General features: G+C 42.6%; 4 gene segments (V, D, J or C); 2 read left to right on the top strand and 2 right to left on the bottom strand.

Moving 5' to 3' along the window:
* The first annotated feature begins 99 nt into the window (after positions 1-99).
* LOC128617751 (Ig kappa-b4 chain C region-like) lies at positions 100-3,318 on the top strand. The segment is given in 4 exon segments: positions 100-185; positions 617-683; positions 2,055-2,139; positions 2,813-3,318. Coding segments are annotated over 4 exon segments (549 nt in total).
* Positions 3,319-6,493: 3,175 nt separating this feature from the next.
* On the bottom strand, positions 6,494-7,617 carry LOC128617750 (probable non-functional immunoglobulin kappa variable 6D-41). The segment is given in 2 exon segments: positions 6,494-6,864; positions 6,983-7,617. Coding segments are annotated over 2 exon segments (420 nt in total).
* Positions 7,618-14,427: 6,810 nt separating this feature from the next.
* Positions 14,428-18,091, top strand: LOC128617749 (Ig kappa-b4 chain C region-like). The segment is given in 4 exon segments: positions 14,428-14,513; positions 15,342-15,408; positions 16,781-16,865; positions 17,544-18,091. Coding segments are annotated over 4 exon segments (549 nt in total).
* Positions 18,092-21,130: 3,039 nt separating this feature from the next.
* On the bottom strand, positions 21,131-21,679 carry LOC128617748 (Ig kappa chain V region 3381-like). The segment is given in 2 exon segments: positions 21,131-21,501; positions 21,625-21,679. Coding segments are annotated over 2 exon segments (420 nt in total).
* Positions 21,680-21,968: the final 289 nt, after the last annotated feature.

Genomic DNA, 21,968 nt, shown 5'->3' with positions numbered 1-21,968 from the left:
GACATGGGGAAGGATCTCCAGGGAAATACAGCAGCTCAGTGTTTCTGAGACTTAGTTTCAGCTGATGAGCTGTCATTCATGATGAGATGTCTACTAGACATGCTGAGATCTGTGCAGAAACATAAGGTGCTGAAATTTATGGAGGAGGAAGAGAAAGAGTGGAGGGTTCAGGAAGTGGGGGAGAGGTACAGTACAAATAGAGGGTGATATGCAGGGCAGGGAGAGCAAGAGTGCAGGATACAAAGTGAAAATCTGAAAAATACAGCAGGGTAATGCTGATACCTAGAGATGAGGAAGGATGGATTAGGACCAGGTCTAAAATGTTTATTTTGTGTCAGGAGGCAGTTGAAGAAGGTCATGTTATAGGAGTACAAGAAAGAGATATGAGACAGAAGATAGAGACAGAAACTAAGGCTGAGAATAGATTAATAACAGTGACTGATATCAGAGACTGTAATGGCTGCAGGGTTAGTGATAGACACTGATGAGTGAAAAAAAAACTACTGATCTTACAGTAGTGGACGTAGATGGACTGTATGCCATGTGGTGTGATGATTATTCAGAGATTTCTAATGTGAGTTGTGAGTTAGTGTGGTGTGGTTCCTCTCCTCCACAGAGTGTCATTGTGTCGTATCACATCCTCCAACTCAGCACCTGCAGTCGCTCCCAGCTGCAGCAGTGCAGTCTCTCTACAATCTGACTGAGGGAGGTTTTTGTACGACTCTATAACACTGTGTGAACCAGTAGCCAGAGGTGGAATGCTCACTCTGACAGTAATAATCTCCTGCATCTTCAGTCTGGACTCCACTGATGGTCAGAGTGAAATCAGATCCAGATCCACTGCCACTGAAACGAGCTGGAGAACCCGAATGTAGCTGATTCGCAAACTTAATCAGGAGTTTAGGAGCTTCTCCAGGTTTCTGCTGATACCAGAATAACCTTTCACCATGTGAGTCCTTGTACACTGCCTGACTGGTTCTACAGTTGATGGTGACTGTTTCTCCTGGAAGAGTAGATTTCACTGCAGGAGTCTGAGTTACTGTGGCTTGACCTCTGCATTCTGAAAAAAAATATTTTTAATGTAACATAAATTTTAAGTAAGTGAAATATTATAATAGAAACAATGAGTGTATTTGTATGAACAGATCATTGTAGAGATAAAATCTGAAGCAGTGTCTGACCTTGAGTCCAGAGGATCAGTGTCCAGATGAAGACGGGGATCAAAGTCATGGTAGCTGTGGGTGAAGTTGCTGTAGCAGCAGCTCTCAGTCATGAAGTGTTAAAGTCACAGCGCTATAAACACTCCCAGAGCACTGAAGCATGTGCTGCCAATGCAAAGTGTCCACTAAGTATGGAGACGCCTTTACCACATTCCCCCAATCTTACTGTAAATCTCACACTACTACAGAGTTACTGTGTGAATTTAGCTTCTGGGGTCAGATGGAGATTTTCTGGAAAACACTTTTAGGTCTAAGATACATAAATAAGTGAATTAGACAGAGAAGCTTAAACTTTCACTGGATGGTGTTTGTACTGAATGTTAATGAGTTTCTCACTGTAGTGGATTTATGGTGGAAGAAGCAGCATCAGTGTTGGCAGTGAGTAAATACACACTAATATTTTGGATGGTAAATGAATGATTAGATTATTGTAGGACTTAAACATCATATCATTACTTTCTATCAGTCTACAGAAGGAGTGGAGAATTATTCTCACTTTAGCTCCACACATTCAGTCGTATATTGCAAATTTATCATTAGTACGTCAGCATTTTTACTCAGTGATGCATTATGGGTAAAACCTGTGCAATTGCAGATCTACATTTTGTGAATTTTCAGCTTTTAGTTTGTGTAATTTATTTGTGTGAATTATTCACTAGCTGCATCCTCAGTTTAGACTGACAATCTTGATGTTTAAAAAGAGAAAAAACACTAAAACGTAATAAAAACAGTCGGAGAGTTAGTGTATTAATCAGCTGATGTGAACAGAAGTTGGTGTTTTGTAGCTGTTTTGTAATAAGAGGTTTAAATGGATGGAGAGAGCAGTGAGTTTAGAGCAGCAGGGTTTTTGTACGGCCACTAAACCTGTTTGTATCACTGTGGAACACTTTCGGTGGAGGAACTAAACTGTCTGTGGGCCGTAAGTAACCTGTTTATTAATGACTGAAATAGAGTGTGTTCAGATTAATGACTGAAATGAAGTGTGTTCAGATTAAGGACTGAAATGCAGTGTGTTCAGATTAATGACTAAATTAAATTGTGTTCATTTTGTTTCTCATTTTTCTTATTTTAGAAGTTTGAGAAAATGTATCTGACTTTAGTGCGAGTAGCTCATTTTAATTTAAATGTACAAACAAAATAGAATTTGTTGTTTGTGTATATTACTGACTTTTTTGTTGAGTTACACTAACTATATTTAACTATATTTAATATCTCAGAGACTGTGAGTCCATAAACAGAGTTAAATGTTGAAGCATAAACTGAATTTAGTTAAATAATAAATATGTTGTATATTAAATGCCGTTTATTCATATTATAAAATAATTGTAATATTTCAGATTATTGAATATTCTGTACAGTTAGATTTGAACTTCCAGTGATCACAGTAATATAAATCATTATAGATTTAAGATGTAAAAGTATTTGAATTGAATGTGAAACGTTTGTGATGCTCCACTGAACTCAGTTCTGCTCTGTAAGATATAAAGGGAAGTGAAACACACACAGCGAGCTGAAACGAAGCCTGAGTGACTGACAGCTGTCCGTTCCTTTCTCAACTGTGTGTGTGTGTGTGTGTGTGTGTGTGTGTGTAGGCCTCACCCAGCCCAGTGTGACGGTGTTGCCCCCCTCCAGTGTGGAGCTGCAGCAGGAGAAGGTCACACTCGTGTGCGTGGCCTACAAGGGCTTCCCCTCGGACTGGAGGCTGAGCTGGAAGGTTGATGGGAGCAGCTGGAGCTCGGGGGAGAGCCGCAGCACCGCAGTTCTGCAGGCGGACGGCCTCTACAGCTGGAGCAGCACGCTGAGCCTCCACCCGGAGCAGTGGAGGAACAAGGTGGTGACCTGTGAGGCCTCCAAGGACAACCAACCACCTGTGGTGAGCACAGTGAACACAGAGCAGTGCTGAGAGCTGTGAGCTCACACACACGTTACTCAGCTCACCTTCTACTGCTTCACTGTGTGTTCCATGTGGCCTTTACTGCTCAAATGTCCCACTTTCATCATTTCATCTGAGTTATTGACATGTGAGCTCACACACTCCTCACTTTAACTCAGCTCTTCTTCTTATCACCTAAATATGTGTTAAGTGTGTGTATCACTGCAATGGCCTGCTTTGAATTATTAATAAAAGCCTTTTGAATCAGTAAACACTTTTGCTGCACATTATTGATTATGCACATCGTACACAAATCACCAATGTATCTGTCTCAGTATATGAAAAATACATAATAATAATAATAATAATAATAATAATAATAATAATAATAATAATAATAATAACACTTGGTTTTACACCATAAAGTATATAAAATATAACTATATAATCTTTGGCTGTAGAATTTTCTAAGTGTCCTGTATATTGAATTGTCTTCAGCCTGAACTAATGGAGAGAAAGCATCTACACTGAGGATGTGGTTGAGTGGGATTAACGTTGTAAAGCATTTTTGTGTAAAAGAGCTTGTGGGAAATTTCATGTTACTTTCACCCATCTGCTAGTTGGGGACTGGTGTGATGGTGTTGGAAATGCTGTTACACCTACTGTATTAATCACGACTGTTCCCCTGTATGTTACTCACACTGAAGTGAAATAAATATTCAGTTACAAAAAATCATAAGTATTCCTTATATAGTGAATTTCCCCATACCAAGAGACACGTTACACTTTAAACATCAGTATGTACCTAGAATGTATTAGTTAGCCCACAGCTTCCAATCCCTGGTCCTGGAGTGTTCCCTGTCCTGCACATTTGAGTCTTTTGTCTGCAGTAACACACTGAAGCGCTGAAATGTGCAGGACTGGGGTTACTGGGGTGGACAATGGGTAGACCAGGGTTAGGAACCTGTGAGTTAGGCAATATGAGGACATCATGAACACTGATCAAGCACGTGGTACCTCAAACAGCAAGAAATTACACAGAAGTTAGGAGAAACACTAATATCTTTGTTGTTGAAATAGGTTCATGTGATCCAGGGGAAACAAAACCAGGGAGCAGGTAACATTCCCTGAGTCTCACAGCTGATCCTGACTCAGAGTTCATCTTCCAGTCTGAAATGTCCCTCTACTGAGCAAAATGCTAGTTTAGCTAATCCACCCGTCCATCCATTATCTATACCACTTATCACACAGGGTCGGAGGGAACCTGGAGACTATCCCAAGGAGCACAAGGCGGGGTACACCCTGGACAGCTTACCAATCCATTGCAGAGCACATTCACACACCCATTCATACACTACAGACACTTTGGACATGCCAATCAGCCTACCATGCACGTCTTTGGACTGGGGGAGGAAACCGGAGTACTCGGAGGAAACTCCACACACAGGGCAGCGGTCGGAGTCGAACCCCCAACCCTGGCGGCGTGATCTGAACATGCTAACCACTGAACCACCGTGCACCCCATGCTATATGTTCAAACGATTAAAACAAAAAACAAGGTAATAAACCCTGCCTGAGAGAGTCACAGCTGATCTTATTGAGTTCAGTTGATGTTTCTGACTACACAAGCAAGATGGTTGAATATAATTAGTGATAGTCTGCACACGAGCGTTTGATGAGGATGGTTTTGTTTTGGGCCCCAAAAGTTCTGGAAACCAACAGATCACACACACAAACACAGACTGGTGTAAATGAAATGCGTCAATTGAATAGGTAGGTGTGTGCAGGGCCGGCACTACCTATAGGTAGAGTAGGCAATTGCCTAGAGCCTCGGGCTTGGACGCAGCGGCTTCATAACCGTAACTTCCCTATACGCTAGTAGACCAATCAAAATGTGCAGGAAAAGGTTAGGCTCTTAGCCTATTGGATATAGATGAATTGTCACTCACCTGTAGTGAAACCAGTTAATATTACCGTTTCAAAGTGGGTCCCACCCTCTGAATGTATGAAGAGAGAGGGTACGATGAACAAAATACAAAATTGCAACTTTTCTGCAGCTGACTGACTTTAAGTCAGTGACTTATGATGGTGTAAGAAACGAACACATCCTTCAGGGGCTGCTGAGCGAAAGGCTAAACAGACACGCAAAGAAAGTGCAGCTCGTGATGCAGGTGTGTGAGTTATCATCATCTATTTTGGAGTGATTGTACTGTACTCTAAAAATGAACTGGGCCTTGTTCTGTCGATCAGAGTCATTTCAGGATAGATCATTTGCTGATTTATTCTGAGTTCAAAAGAGCGTGAGTGCCGTGGACGCATCGAGACTATCAGACACTTTGAATTCGCACGTACAATGACATTGCGTCGGGATCAGGAGCAAAATACTAAAGTAAAAGTAAAGAAGTTTTAATCAAAATCAAAGAGTAAACACACTAGAGTATTAAAAAAAGTTCCTCAACTGTCTGTGTATCTACTAAATTGTGCTGATGTTTACATTACTGCTCTAACATAATACTTCATTTAGTTTTCAAATCATAAATATTATTGTTATATTTAATAAAAAATAAGCATACAATTTTATGTAGAAATGAAATATTCTTTCTGTGTAGTAGTTTGTCTCTTTCACTTCCACTAGCAGTTGATTCGTGTATATAGTGCATATTTAAGGTATTGCACTACAACACATAATATGTCTATATCTATAGTCTATATAGGGCCAATAGGAGGGGGAAATCCTGCCCATACCCAGCTTGGAAAAAAACATAAAGGGCTGATGTTCATTTACTGAAGTGGTGTGCAGGAAGTGTTCATCTGTTATTATTTGTTGGCAATGTAACGGTGTCTTGTATTTTTTTTCTCTTGTTACTGTATAATGTTGGCAAAACTATTCGTTATCTCAAATAGTGGATTTGTGTGTTACTATAAATAAATTACTGAACAAATTACTGCAAAAAAAGTTGAATAAAGTTAACATTTTAAATTAATGGATTAAAAAAAACATGTTGTCATAGGAGGGGTGTGGGGAGCCTCTAAACGTCTAGAACCGGCTCTGGGTGGGGGTGTGTGTGTGTGTGTGTGTGTGTGGATCACGTCTATCTACAGGATATTAGGTGAAGAGTGTGTTTATATCAAGGGAGTGAATATAGATAAATTAATATCACATAGAACTATTTTACACAGTTTGCACCATGACAGTCTAGAAAAACAGGAAACTATTTATCTTACAGTAGTGGACGTGATGGACTGTGTGCCGTGTGGTGTGATGATTATTGAGAGATTTCTAATGTAAGTTGTGAGTTAGTGTGGTATGGTTCCTCTCCTCCACAGAGTGTCATTATGTTGTATAACATCCTCCAACTCAGCACCTGCAGTCGCTCCCAGCTGCAGCAGTGCAGTCTCTCTACAATCTGACTGAGGGAGGTTTTTGTACGACTCTAAAACACTGTGTGAACCAGTAGCCAGTGATTTCATGGTGACTCTGACAGTAATAATCTCCTGCATCTTCAGTCTGGACTCCACTGATGGTCAGAGTGAAATCAGATCCAGATCCACTGCCACTGAAACGAGCTGGAATACCCGACTGTATCTGCTTTACATATTTAATCAGGAGTTTAGGAGCTTCTCCAGATTTCTGCTGATACCAGAATAACCTTTCACCATGTGAGTCCTTGTACACTGCTTGACTGGTTCTACAGTTGATGGTGACTGTTTCTCCTGGAAGAGCAGATTTCACTGCAGGAGTCTGAGTTACTGTGACTTGACCTCTGCATTCTGAAAAAAATATTTTTAATGTAACAAATTTTAAGTAAGTGAAATATTATAATAGAAACAATGAGTGTATTTGTATGAACAGATCATTGTAGAGATAAAATCTGAAGCAGTGTCTGACCTTGAGTCCAGAGGATCAGCGTCCAGATGAAGACGGGGATCAAAGTCATGGTAGCTGTGGGTGAAGTTGCTGTAGCAGCAGCTCTCAGTTACGAAGTGTTAAAGTCACAGCGCTATAAACACTCCCAGATCACTGAAGCATGGGATTTGAATGCAGAAAGCATTTTCACAACGGACATGATACAAACAGAACTGAAACCAGTACGACAAAAAAAAACAAAACCCTAATTTCTCAGAATTTGTATTTACTGTGCTTTCCTTATTAAATCAAGCATTTTAAATAGAGGTACAACACTATATGCTTTATACTTTATCAAAACAACTTCATATGAACTGTTTCCTGTTTGCACAAAATCTGTCAACATAACCACTTCTCTTTGTGGAAGGTGTTCACTCTTGTTTTTATTTCAATTAGAAATCTCAACACTATTTAAAAATCTCTCACAATTCCCTGGCTGCTGGCTTGTAAAACACCAACACTAGGAAGTAGGGGTGTAACGATACATTCTCCAAGATTCGATTCAATTTAATTTTCTAACAAAACTTTAATGAAGAAAAAAAACTGACTTAAAAGATTCCCTTTTTTTTTTTATTCTGAATAATAAAGAAGGCAAAACAGTGTGCATTTTTGTCTGGATGAAACGAAATGAATCAAAAATGACTAGGAACAGAGGTTTAATACGGTAAACAAAATGCACTACAGGTTATCTTAAAAATAAATAAACTGATAAATTCTGGGAAACCCAGAAGAGGAGGTGTAGATGGTTCGACTTCCACATCTGTTTGTTTGTTTGTTTGTGTAAAGAAACAAAAAGACTCTTCATTTCCTCGCTATGTTTTCTCAAAATCTCAGAACTTTTCTATCCCTTTAAAAAAAAAAAGAGAAGAAAAAATGGAATGAGCGAGAGAGAAACATGAGTGAGAGAATTCAGGAAGTGTGTTACGGCTTGCTCCTGTTTCATCACGAGGAATAGTGCACATTTTCTGGGTGAAGTGTCTAGGGTTGGAGCATGTGATGGCAGCCTCGAGAGCCTACATGCGATGGCAGCCTACATTAAGCAGCTGGGCTCGCGACTCGCACTCTTCTCGGAAGCCAAAGCAAGTTGGGTTTCAAAGCCTCGTGGATCTGGGTGGGCCGCTGCCGAGGCAGCTAGCCGTCTAAGGTTCGGGGGATCTCTTATGGATCCAGAAGAGGAGCCGGAGACGAGTGCTGCTCTATCTCTTGCTCTGTCTTCCGGCTCCAGCTCTCCGCTGGATTTTGGAGCTCGTGTTGCGACTCCTCCTTCCGCTATGGAAAGTCAAAAGGGAAAAAAACACACACACAAAAATAATATTAATAATTCCTCTCTGACACCGAGGAGCCAGAAGGATGTGCTAAAAACTGAGAGCAGCATATAAAGAGCTGCTTGAAGTGATTACTAAGGCTGGATGAGCCTTTTTCTCTCCAGTGAAAGTAAATCCCTCACACTGCAGAAACTCCCCTTTCTTCCAGAAGTGCATTACAAAATATCAGGCTTCTGGGGGAAAACCATGCATAAGCAGTATTTATAACCCCACGATGTTGAATTATTCTGCCATTGTGGGGAATGAACGGCATGGCTATTTAGCTATGCTGAAGGTGAAGGAGGCGCTTGCGAGCTACCTCTCTCTGTCGACGGCAGGTAATTAGTGGGGCTGGCTTTCCATCCAAGCCACCGTGTAAGGCCATCATGGCATTGGTGAGCAAGGCCTATGCGGTAGTAGTCTTGCTTGTGGGTCACCGCAGACAGTGACAGTGTTGCAGGCTTACCAACCAGACCCGCTGAGTGAGCTCGACATATGGTGGCATTCAGCCAGTTTCTTCCCTGTTGTCTCCAGTTCACCAGGGGATCCACGAGTGGAGCCCGGGCCAGCATTAGTGCGAGGGAGACACAGAAGGCGAGTATGGCAGCAACTTCTTGGGATCTGTGAAGAAAAGAATTTATGTGACATTCTCACAATTGTTCCCCACCTTTGCTGTTATAATAACCTCCACTCTTCTGGGAAGGCCTTCCATAGATTTTAGAGCATGGCTGTGGGAATTTCAGCCCATTCAGTTCAACTAAATGACATGGCCAGCAAACAGTCTGGATATCAATCCATCTTTCAACTGCTTTCGAGAAAGTTGAAACCAGCTTGGTGGAAAAAATCATTTTTCGTTAGTGAAGGCCCTGCCTCAAAGAATTCAGGCCATCATAAAAGCCAGAGGAGGAGCAACAAAGTACTAATTGTGATGTTGAATGCATAGTTTCATCCAGGTCAAGGTCTTCATCAGGACCGGAAGAAGCTGGTCATGTGGAGGAGAGAATGAGGGAGAACGGCATGAAGAGAGAAAAAAAAACGACGTTGTGGTTATCAGTATGTTGAAAGTTGGGTCATGTATAGAGAGCAATTGTTAGTTCAATAAATTGGATTGAAATATTCTTGACAAAAGTTTAGGACATTGGACTTTCCATCCAAAACATCTAACACTGAATCAGCCAGGAGGCTGGATACCTGTTAGCTCGGTAGCCATTAGCTTTTCTGACACGGAGTAACACAGACATTAATGGAGGTGAGCTCTCCCAGCAAACCAAAGGGAGTTTAAAACCTGTGGCTAGGCCGCAGAGACTCCAAGGATCTCCCATACAGTGATCTCACATACAGCGATCTGAGTTGCCGTGAAGTTCAGACTTCCTCTGGCAATACAGGAAATCCTCACACTGACAACAAAGACATTGTGCCACCGTGACCGGAGTGCAGCCAGTTACTCCTAACCCGTGAGTGAGTTTTACTTCATTTAACTTTTACAGTGACCGAAGCGGCCATTTGTTTTTAGGCCTCAATAAACATGAGTCGTGCATTGGGCCTGAAACTGCACTAAGGAGTAGAAGTTTATTATGGTGTTTGTGTAGGTGAGCCCACAGTACCTGTAAATAGTATGTTCATAAGGTTAATATTAATACATACATGTTAAGTGCATATAAATAAGATCTGATGATGAAGTACATATTTGTGTTCTGCTGTTTTGAGTACAAATACAAGAGGTAGAAACTTGTGTAGATGGAAGTAGGCTAATATCAAGATAATAAAGGACTGAACAAGATCTTGAATGACCTCTGTGGACAGAACTGACAAGATCCTCCTGATGTAAATGAGAAACCTGCATGACTGAATCAGGTTAGGAATATGAGGAGAGAAGTTTAAATGGTTGTTCAGAACTAGCTCAAGGTTTCCTGTGTTGTCAGATAGTGTGATCCAATAGTTCTTCTGGGAAATCAAAAAATCTTGACATGGGGAAGGATCTCCAGGGAAATACAGCAGCTCAGTGTGTCTGAGACTTAGTTCCCTTTCAAAGGGAACTTCGACATTGCATTTAGCATAACAGTATGCAACATCTCGTTCCCTTCTCAGGGAACAGGGTTACATGCGTAACCTCGACGTTCCCTTTCAAAGGGAACTTCGACGTTGCATTTAGCATAACAGTATGGGAATGCCCTTGCACGCGTGCCCGGTATCTGAAGCTTGTGTAAAATCATGCCTCTACTTGTAGGCCTGCCATGATCAGGTGAAGTGGTAATTAAGCGCGTCGCATGATATATATATGGCACCTGTAAACCACACTGCCAGCCTTATTATCTTCAGCGAGACTGCATGTCTGTGGTTCGTGTGACAAAGAAAAAAAAAAGAAACGCTTCATTTCTACTCTGTATTTCTCAATATCTAAACTTTTCTATCCCTTTTTTAGAAAAAGAAAAGAAAAGAAAAGAAAAGAGAGTGAAATAATGAGCGAGAGGGATTTCAGGAAGTGTGTTAGGAAGTGAGCCCGGGCCAGCGCTGGTGCGAGGGAGACGCAGAAGACGAGTGTGGCGGCCCGCCTCCCCCCGCAGAAAGCCAGGGGGACCGGGCGGTCACAGCCACAGCCTGCTAAGAGGCCTGATCTAAGAATGATCATAATAGCAAAGCAGGCAAGGAAGGAACGGTCCTGATGGGCCATGGAGGGACGTATCAGGGGACATGAGGTCGCTAGGGCAGTTACCCCTTAGGAAATCTGATGCTTTCCCTCCAATGAAATGTGGAAAAGCTAACATCACTGAAAGACCATTTGGTAGCGTGGAAACTACTGCCAAATGTGTCCCCATGGGTTCTGTCTACCATAGAAAAGGGTTACCAGGTCCAGTTCAGGGCTCGACCCCCCCGGTTCAGAGGTGTGCTCACCACAGTTGTCAGCAAGAGCAGAGCCCTGTGTTAGCGCAGGAAGTAAGTTTCCTTTTGGACAAAGGGGCCATAGAACATGTACCCTGTTCCCTAAGGGAGAGAGGTTTTTACAGCCGTTATTTCCTGGTCCGCAAAAAAGATGGGAGTATACGGTCAATTTTAGAGCTGCGTCATCTGAACCATACTCTTTGGACATACAGGTTCAAGATGCTGGCGCTCAAACTTATCGTGCCACAGATTCAGTCCGAGGACTGGTTTGTGACGATAGATCTGAAAGATGCATATTTCCAGATAGGAATATCACCCAGTCACAGGAAGTTCCTGAGGTTTGCGTTTGGAGAAAACACATACCAATTTCGGGTTCTTCCCTTCAGGATCGCTTTATCCCCTCGCACCTTCACAAAGTGCATGGATGCTGCTCTGGCTCCCTTGCGACTCCAGGGCATCCGCGTACTAAACTACCTGGACGACTGGTTAATTCTAGCACGATCCAGGGAACAGGCAGTTCAAAATTGAGATGTTGTTCTCGCCCACATGAGGAGCTTGGGGCTCAGGTTGAACCTCAAGAAAAGTATGCTTTCTCCAGTGCAGAGAACAACTTTTCTGGGGGTTATATGGGATTCTACTATGATGAGGGCGTTTCTATCCCCAACACGCGTACAATCGATCCTATCAACTTTGAGCAAGATAAAGCTAGGTCTGGGCATCTCCTCCAGTCTTTACGAGAGGCTGTTGGGCCTTACGGCAGCAGCAGCCAACGTCACACCATTGGGCCTATTGCACATGAGACCGTTTCAGTGGTGGCTGAAAAGCCGGGGGTTTCATCCGAGGATGAAACCTCTGAGAGTAATCAGTGTCACGCGGTGATGCCTACGTGCTCTGAGTATTTGGAGGTGCCCGCAGTTTCTAGACTCGGGTCACACTCTAGGGGCATCTCCTTACCGCAAGACGGTAATTACAGACGCGTCCCTCACGGGCTGGGGTGCAGTCTTAAATGGCTGTCCAGTTCACGGTCTTTGGAGCGGCCCTCATCTGGAGTGGCATATAAATCGCCTAGAGATGCGGGCCGTATTCCTAACACTGAAATTCTTTCTTCCTCAGTTGAGAGGCCACCATGTGCTAGTTGTGTCAGACAACACAGCGGTGGTCTCATATATCAACCACCAGGGAGGGTTACGTTCACTCCCCCTGTTCAGGCAGGTGCAATAAATCCTTCCTTGGGCAGAGGGAAAATTCTTGTCAGTGAGTGCAATGTACATTCCGGGTAGCCGGAATGTAGGGGCAGACATCCTGTCGAGGCAGGGGCTGAGGCCCGGGGGTTGGAGGCTCCATCCACAAGTGGTGGAGTCCATATGGCGGAGGTTCGGACAAGCGGAAGTGGATGTGTTCACCTCCGAGGAGACAACACACTGCCCGGTGTGGTTCGCCCTCACTCCTCCTGCACCACTGGGGCTGGACGCCATGGTGCACATGTGGCCAAGGTCATGCCTATATGCTTTCCCCCCTATCTCTCTGTTCCCACAAGTTCTAGCGAGAGTTCGCCAAGACCGTCTACGTCTGCTGCTAGTAGCACCTTATTGGCCAGCTCGAATATGGTTCTCGGAGATAATTTCCCTGCTCGACGGCACTCCTTGGGAGATTCCCATCCGCAGGGATCTACTGTCTCAAGCCGGAGGGCTGATTTATCACCCTCGGCCAGAACTATGGAAACTGTGGGCATGGCCCCTGAGGGGCACCAGCTCATACATTCTGGTCTTACAACTGAGGTTGTAGAGACCATGTTAAATGCTAGAGCACCATCCACAAGGAAATTGTATGCGTTCAAGTGGTGGCTTTTTGTCTTGTGGTGTGAGGAACGTCAGCTAGACCCAGTGAACTGCACAATAGCTACAGTCCTGGAGTTCTTACAAGAATGTTTCTCAGCAGGGTTGGCTACTTCTACAATCAGGGTTTACGTGGCCGCCATTTCGGCCAACCACGCCCCTGTTGATGGAGCCTCTGTGGGGCAACAACCTCTAAATTCGAGGTTCATGCATGGTGTCAGTCGGCTGAGGCCCATCTGCAGGCTGCGAATACCTTCCTGGGACCTTTCTGTGGTCTTGGAAGGTCTGTCAGGGCCCTCATTTGAGCCCTTAGAGTCAGCCTCTGAGAAGCTTCTGACTCTAAAGGTAGCTCTTCTACTGGCCCTGACATCTCTCAAGCGAGTGGGAGATCTACAAGCTCTTCTCTGTTGCCCGTTCCTGCATTGACTTTGCCCCTGGACTAGCCAAGGCCTTCCTGTATCCTAGACCGGATTATATTCCGGCCTAGTGCCTACATCGGCTGCCCACCCTGTGGTGTTGCAGGCCTTCTGCCCTCCTCTGTTCCTCACACCGGAACAAGTGAGGATGCACCTGCTGTGTCCAGTAAGGGCTCTCTGTACTTACGTCCACAGCTCCCGCGGCCAGTGGCGTAAGTCGGAGCAGCTGCTGGTCTGCTTTGGCGGTGATAGTAAAGGTGATGCTGTGTCAAAGCAGCGCATCTCTAATTGGATAGTGGAAGCAATCTCTATGGCTTACAAGGTGCGCGGTCTCGCCACACCTCTGGGCATAAGAGCTCATTCCACTACGGCGGGCACCTCCTCGAAGGCTTTCTCCAAAGGGGAATCCTTACAGGATGTGTGTGCTGCTGCGGGATGGTCTACACCACACACATTCATTTGTTATTACAGCCTGGATATTCATTTCACCCCAGGCTCGAGTGTCTTGCAGTGACCCTCGGGCTTGGGTCCCTTTGAACAGGCCGTACCCTCGGTATGACGAAGTGGGTATTCCCGTTCCCATACTGTTATGCTAAATGCAATGTCGAAGTTCCCTTTGAAAGGGAACGTCGAGGTTACGCATGTAACCCTGTTCCCTGAGAAGGGAACGAGACGTTGCATAGCTTTGTCATACCAGGGCAGGCCTGTGAATTGCGTCTTCCCTTCAGATAATAGAGGCTGGCAGAGTGGTTCACAGGTGCTATATATATATCATGCAACACGCTTATTTGCCATGTCACCTGATCATGGCAGGCCTATAAGTAGAGGCATGATTTTACCCAAGCTTCAGATACCTGTCATGCGTGCAAGGGCATTCCCATACTATTATGCTAAATGCAACGTCTCATTCCCTTCTCAGGGAACAGGGTTACATGCGTAATCCCGACGTTTCAGCTGATGAGCTGTCATTCATGACGAGATGTCTGCTAGACATGCTGAGATCTGTGCAGAAACCTAGGGTGTTGGAATTTATGGAGGAAGAAGAGAAAGAGTGGAGGGTTCAGGAAGTGGGGGAGAGGTACAGTACAAATAGAGGGTGATATGCAGGGCAGGGAGAGCAAGAGTGCAGGATACAAAATGAAAATCTGAAAAATACAGCAGGGTAACGCTGATACCTAGAGATGAGAAAGGATGGATGAGGACGAGGGCCAAAATGGTTAAAGTATTTTGTGTCAGAAGGCAATTGAAGAAGCTCATGTTATAGAGACAGAAACTAAGGCTGAGAATAGATTAATAACAGTGACTGATATCAGAGATAGTAATGGCGGCAGGATAAGTGATAGAGACTAAAAAAGAAATCCACCAAACAGTTTCAGTTATGATAACTAGAACCACAACCATCTAGAAAACCTGAAAAGTACATTCTTCATTGAAGTATTTTTTAGAACGATGCCTAGGAGACAATTAACCATATGTATTGCTTGTGCATCATTTCAATTTTGGGCTCAAAGGAGACCAACTCTAAGCTGTGGTTCCTGCACGAGATACTGCCTCACCATGACTGAGCTGTGTCTGTGTTCTGGTAGCCAGATTTGGATGAGTTCATCACCATTATTCCATGGTGGTACTTGGGGCATTACTGGTTTTCTATCGGCAAGCGGCCAGAAAGAGAAATAATACAAGCAAATGAGGTAGAAGGTGAATTCATATGTATATTAATATAATCTATTCCTTGTAAAGACTGATAAAGGCCTTCAGATCTAATCCTAAATCTTTCTTTGCTGAAGGTATTTAATTGAATGTTTAATTGAATATAACACTAAATACTCAGTATTCATATCATGATTTTTGAGAGATTTCTAATGTGAGTTGTGAGTTAGTGTGGTGTGGTTCCTCTCCTCCACAGAGTGCCATTGTGTCGTATCACATCCTCCAACTCAGCACCTGCAGTCGCTCCCAGCTGCAGCAGTGCAGTCTCTCTACAATCTGACTGAGGGAGGTTTTTGTACGGCTCTATAACACTGTGTGAACCAGTAGCCAGAGATGGAATGCCAACTCTGACAGTAATAATCTCCTGCATCTTCAGTCTGGACTCCACTGATGGTCAGAGTGAAATCAGATCCAGATCCACTGCCACTGAAACGAGCTGGAATACCCGACAGTAGCTGATTTGCAAATTTAATCAGGAGTTTAGGAGCTTCTCCAGGTTTCTGCTGATACCAGTGTAAATAATGGCTGTATGAACCGTCATAATACACTGCCGGATTGGTTCTACAGTTGATGGTAACTGTTTCTCCTGGAAGAGCAGATTTCAGTGCAGGAGTCTGAGTTATCGTGGCTTGACCTCTGCATTCTGAAAAAAAAAAAAATTGTAATAATACACCTTATAATATAAGCAGGTGAAATATCTTGACAATGAGTGTATTTGTATGAACAGATCACTGTAGAGATAAAATATGAAGCAGTGTCTGACCTTGAGTCCAGAGGATCAGTGTCCAGATGAAGACGGGGATCAAAGTCATGGTAGCTGTGGGTGAAGTTGCTGTAGCAGCAGCTCTCAGTCATGAAGTGTTAAAGTCACAGCGCTATAAACACTCCCAGAGCACTGAAGCATGTGCTGCCAATGCAAAGTGTCCTCTAAGTATGGAGACGCCTTTACCACATTCCCCCAATCTTACTGTAAATCTCACACTACTGCAGAGTTACTGTGTGAATTTAGCTTCTGGGGTCAGATGGAGATTTTCTGGAAAACACTTTTAGGTCTAAGATGCATAAATAAGTGAATTAGAGGGAGAAGCTTAAACTTTCACTGGATGGTGTTTGTACTGAATGTTAATGAGTTTCCCACTGTAGTGGATTTATGGTGGAAGAAGCAGAATCAATGTTGGCAGTGAGTAAATACACAGTAATATGTTGACTGTAAATTAATGATTAGATTATTGTAGGACTTAAACATCATATCATAACTTTCTATCAGTCTACAGAAGGAGTGGAGAATTATTCTCACTTTAGCTCCACACCTTCAGTCGTATATTGCAAAGTTATCATTAGTACGTCAGCATTTTTACTCAGTGATGCATTATGGGTAAAACCTGTGCAATTGCAGATCTCCATTTTGTGAATTTTCAGCTTTTAGTTTGTGTAATTTATTTGTGTGAATTACTCACTAGCTGCATCCTCAGTTTAGACTGACAATCTTGATGTTTAACAAGAGAAAAAACACTAAAACGTAATAAAAACAGTCAGAGAGTTAGTGTATTAATCAGCTGATGTGAACAGAAGTTGGTGTTTTGTAGCTGTTTTGTAATAAGAGGTTTAAATGGATGGAGAGAGCAGTGAGTTTAGGGCAGCAGGGTTTTTGTACGGCCACTAAACCTGTTTGTATCACTGTGGAACACTTTCGGTGGAGGAACTAAACTGTCTGTGGGCCGTAAGTAACCTGTTTATTAATGACTGAAATAGAGTGTGTTCAGATTAATGACTGAAATGAAGTGTGTTCAGATTAATGACTGAAATGCAGTGTGTTCAGATTAATGACTAAATTAAATTGTGTTCATTTTGTTTCTCATTTTTCTTATTTTAGAAGTTTGAGAAAATGTATCTGACTTTAGTGCGAGTAGCTCATTTTAATTTAAATCTACAAACAAAATAGAATTTGTTGTTTGTGTATATTACTGACTTTTTTTGTTGAGTTACACTAACTATATTTAACTATATTTAATATCTCAGAGACTGTGAGTCCATAAACAGAGTTAAATGTGGAAGCATGAACTGAATTTACTTAAATAATAAATATGTTGTATTTTAAATGCTGTTTATTCATATTATAAAATAATTGTAATATTTCAGATTATTGAATATTCTGTACAGTTAGATTTGAAATTCCAGTGATCACAGTAATATAAATCATTATAGATTTAATATGTAAAAGTATTTGAATTGAATGTGAAACGTTTGTGATGCTCCACTGAACTCAGTTCTGCTCTGTAAGATATAAAGGGAAGTGAAACACACACAGCAAGCTGAAACGAAGCCTGAGTGACTGACAGCTGTCCGTTCCTTTCTCAACTGTGTGTGTGTGTGTGTGTGTGTGTGTGTGTGTGTGTAGGCCTCACCCAGCCCAGTGTGACGGTGTTGCCCCCCTCCAGTGTGGAGCTGCAGCAGGAGAAGGTCACACTCGTGTGCGTGGCCTACAAGGGCTTCCCCTCGGACTGGAGGCTGAGCTGGAAGGTTGATGGGAGCAGCTGGAGCTCGGGGGAGAGCCGCAGCACCGCAGTTCTGCAGGCGGACGGCCTCTACAGCTGGAGCAGCACGCTGAGCCTCCACCCGGAGCAGTGGAGGAACAAGGTGGTGACCTGTGAGGCCTCCAAGGACAACCAACCACCTGTGGTGAGCACAGTGAACACAGAGCAGTGCTGAGAGCTGTGAGCTCACACACACGTTACTCAGCTCACCTTCTACTGCTTCACTGTGTGTTCCATGTGGCCTTTACTGCTCAAATGTCCCACTTTCATCATTTCATCTGAGTTATTGACATGTGAGCTCACACACTCCTCACTTTAACTCAGCTCTTCTTCTCATCACCTAAATATGTGTTAAGTGTGTGTATCACTGCAATGTCCTGCTTTGAATTATTAATAAAAGCCTTTTGAATCAGTAAACGCTTTTGCTGCATATTATTGATTATGCACATCGTACACAAATCACCAATGCATCTGTTTCAGTATATGAAAAATACATAATAATAATAATAATAATAATAATAATAATAATAATAATAATAATAACACTTGGTTTTACACCATATAGTAAATAAAATATAACTATATAACCTTTGGCTGTAGAATTTTCTAAGTGTCCTGTATATTGAATTGTCTTCAGCCTGAACTAATGGAGAGAAAGCATCTACACTGAGGATGTGGTTGAGTGAGATTAAAGTTTTAAAGCATTTTTGTGTAAAAGAGGTTGTGGGAAATTTCATGTTACTTTCACCCATCTGCTAGTTGGGGACTGGTGTGATGGTGTTGGAAATGCTGTTACATCTATTGTATTAATCACGACTGTACCCCTGTATGTTACTCACACTGAAGTGAAATAAATATTCAGTTACAAAAAATCACAAGAATTCCTTATATAGTGAAATTCCCCATACCAAGAGACACGTTACACTTTAAACATCAGTATGTACCTAGAATGTATTAGTTAGCCCACAGCTTCCAATCCCTGGTCCTGAAGTGTTCCCTGTCCTGCACATTTTAGTGTTTTGTCTGCAGTAACACACTGAAGCGCTGAAATGTGCAGGACTGGGGTTACTGGGGTGGACAATGGGTAGACCAGGGTTAGCAACCTGTGAGTTAGGCAATATGAGGACACCATGAACACTGATCAAGCACGTGGCACCTCAAGCAGCAAGAAATTACACAGAAGTGAGGAGAAACACTAATATCTTTCTTGTTGAAATAGGTTCATGTGATCCAGGGAAAACAAAACCAGGGAGCAGGTAACATTCCCTGAGTCTCACAGCTGATCCTTACTCAGATTTCATCCTCCAGTCTGAAATGTCCCTCTACTGAGCAAAAAGCTAGTGTAGCTAATCCATCCGTCCATCCATTATCTATACCACTTATAACACAGGGTCGGAGGGAACCTGGACACTCTCCCAGGGAGCACAAGATGGGGAACACCCAGGAAAGCTTACCAATCCATTGCAGAGCACATTCACACACCCATTCATACACTACAGACACTTTGGTCATGCCAATCAGCCTACCATGCATGTCTTTGGACTGGGGGAGGAAACCAGAGTAACCGGTGGAAACTCCACACACACAGGGCAGCGGCAGGAATCGAACCCCCAACCATGGCGGCGTGATCCGAACATGTTAATCACTAAACCACCGTGCACCCCATGCTATATGTTCAAACGACTGATTGAATTTAATTAATGATAGATTCTGCACACAAGTGTTTGATGAGGATGGTTTTGTTTTGGGCCCCAAAAGTTCTGGAAACCAACAGATCACACACACAGACACAGACCGATGTAAAAGAGTTGTGTCAATTGAATAGGTAGGTGTGTGCAGGGCCGGCACTACCTATAGGCAGAGTAGGCAATTGCCTAGAGCCTCGGGATTGGAAGCAGCGGCTTCATAACCATAACTTCCCTATACGCTAGTCCACCAATCAAGATGTGCAGGAAAAGGTTAGGCTCTTTGTCTATTGGATATAGATGAATTGTCACTCACCTGTAGTGAAACCAGTTAATATTACCGTTTCAAAGTGGGTCCCACCCTCTGAATGTATGAAGAGAGAGGGTACGATGAACAAAATACAAAATTGCAACTTTTCTGCAGCTGACTGACTTTAAGTCAGTGACTTATGATGGCGTAGAAACGAACACATCCTTCAGGGGCTGCTGAGCGAAAAGGCTAAACAGACACGCAAAGAAAGTGCAGCTCGTGATGCAGGTGTGTGAGTTATCATCATCTATTTTGGAGTGATTGTACTGTACTCTAAAAATGAACTGGGCCTTGTTCTGTCGATCAGAGTCATTTCAGGATAGATCATTTGCTGGTTTATTCTGAGTTCAAAAGAGGGTGAGCACCGTGGACGCGTCGAGACTGTCAGACACTTTGAATTCGCACGTACAATGACATTGTGTCAGGATCAGGAGCAAAATACTAAAGTAAAAGTAAAGAAGTTTGTATTCAAAATCAAAGAGTAAACACACTAGAGTATTAAAAAAAAGTTCCTCAACTGTCTGTGTATCTACTAAATTGTGCTGATGTTTACATTACTGCTCTAACATAATACTTCATTTAGTTTTCAAATCATAAATATTATTGTTATATTTAATAAAAAAATAAGCATACAATTTTACGTAGAAATGAACTATTCTTTCTGTGTAGTAGTTTGTCTCTTTCACTTCCACTAGCAGTTGATTCGTGTATATAGTGCATATTTAAGGTATTGCACTACAACACATAATATGACTATATCTATAGTCTATATAGGGTCAATAGGAGGGGGAAATCCTGTCCATACCCAGCTTGGAAAAAACATAAAGGCACTGATGTTCATTTACTGAAGTGGTGTGCAGGAAGTGTTCATCTGTTATTATTTGTTGGCAATGTAATGGTGTTTTGTATTTTTTTCCCCCCATGTTACTGTATAGAGTTGGCAAAACTGTTCGTTATCTCAAATAGTGGATTTGTGTGTTACTGTAAATAAATTATTGAACAAATTACTGCAAAAAAAGTTGAATAAAGTTAACATTTTAAATTAATGGGGTAAAAAAGCATGTTGTCATAGGAGGGGTGCGGGGGGCCTCCAAACATCTAGAACCGGCTTTGGGTGTGTGTGTGTGTGTGAGACTGGTGGATCATGTCTATCTACAGGATATTAGATGAAGAGTGTGTTTATATAAAGGGAGTGAATATAGATAGACTAATAGCACATAGAACTATTTTTCACAGTTTGCACCATGACAGTCTAGAAAATCAGGAAACTATTTATCTGACAGTAGAGGACGTGATGGACTGTGTGCAGTGTGGTGTGATGATTATTGAGAGATTTCTAATGTGAGTTGTGAGTTAGTGTGGTGTGGTTCCTCTCCTCCACAGAGTGTCATTGTGTCGTATCACATCCTCCAACTCAGCACCTGCAGTCGCTCCCAGCTGCAGCAGTGCAGTCTCTCTACAATCTGACTGAGGGAGGTTTATGTACGACTCTATAACACTGTGTGAACCAGTAGCCAGTGATTTCATGCCGACTCTGACAGTAATAATCTCCTGCATCTTCAGTCTGGACTCCACTGATGGTCAGCGTGAAATCAGATCCAGATCCACTGCCACTGAAACGAGCTGGAATACCCGACTGTAGCTGATTTGCTTTTATGATCAGTAGTTTAGGAGCTTCTCCAGGTTTCTGCTGATACCAAGCTAAAGGCTGATAACCCCAACCTTGGTACACCTGAGGATTGGTTCTACAGTTGATGGTGACTGTTTCTCCTGGAAGAGCAGATTTCACTGCAGGAGTCTGAGTTACTGTGACTTGACCTCTGCATTCTGAAAAAAAAATTATTGTTAATGTAACATAAATTTTAAGTAAGTGAAATATTATAATAGAAACAATGATTGTATTTGTATGAACAGATCATTGTAGAGATAAAATCTGAAGCAGTGTCTGACCTTGAGTCCAGAGGATCAGTGTCCAGATGAAGACGGGGATCAAAGTCATGGTAGCTGTGGGTGAAGTTGCTGTAGCAGCAGCTCTCAGTCATGAAGTGTTAAAGTCACAGCGCTATAAACACTCCCAGAGCACTGAAGCATGAGATTTGAATGCAGAAAGCATTTTCACAACGGACATGATACACACAGAACTGAAACACAGAACTTAAACCCAATTTCTCAGAATTTGTATTTACGGTGCTTTCCTTGTTAAATCAAGCATTTTAAATAGAGGTACAACACTATACGCTTCATACTTTATCAAAACAACTTCATATGAACTGTTTCCTGTTTGCACAAAATCT

This window comes from Ictalurus furcatus, chromosome 14, assembly GCF_023375685.1.
Source record: "Ictalurus furcatus strain D&B chromosome 14, Billie_1.0, whole genome shotgun sequence".
NCBI classification, from domain to species: Eukaryota; Metazoa; Chordata; class Actinopteri; order Siluriformes; family Ictaluridae; genus Ictalurus; species Ictalurus furcatus.
The sequence above is the reverse complement of the archived record's forward strand: the minus strand, read 5'-3'. Positions and strand labels throughout refer to the sequence as shown.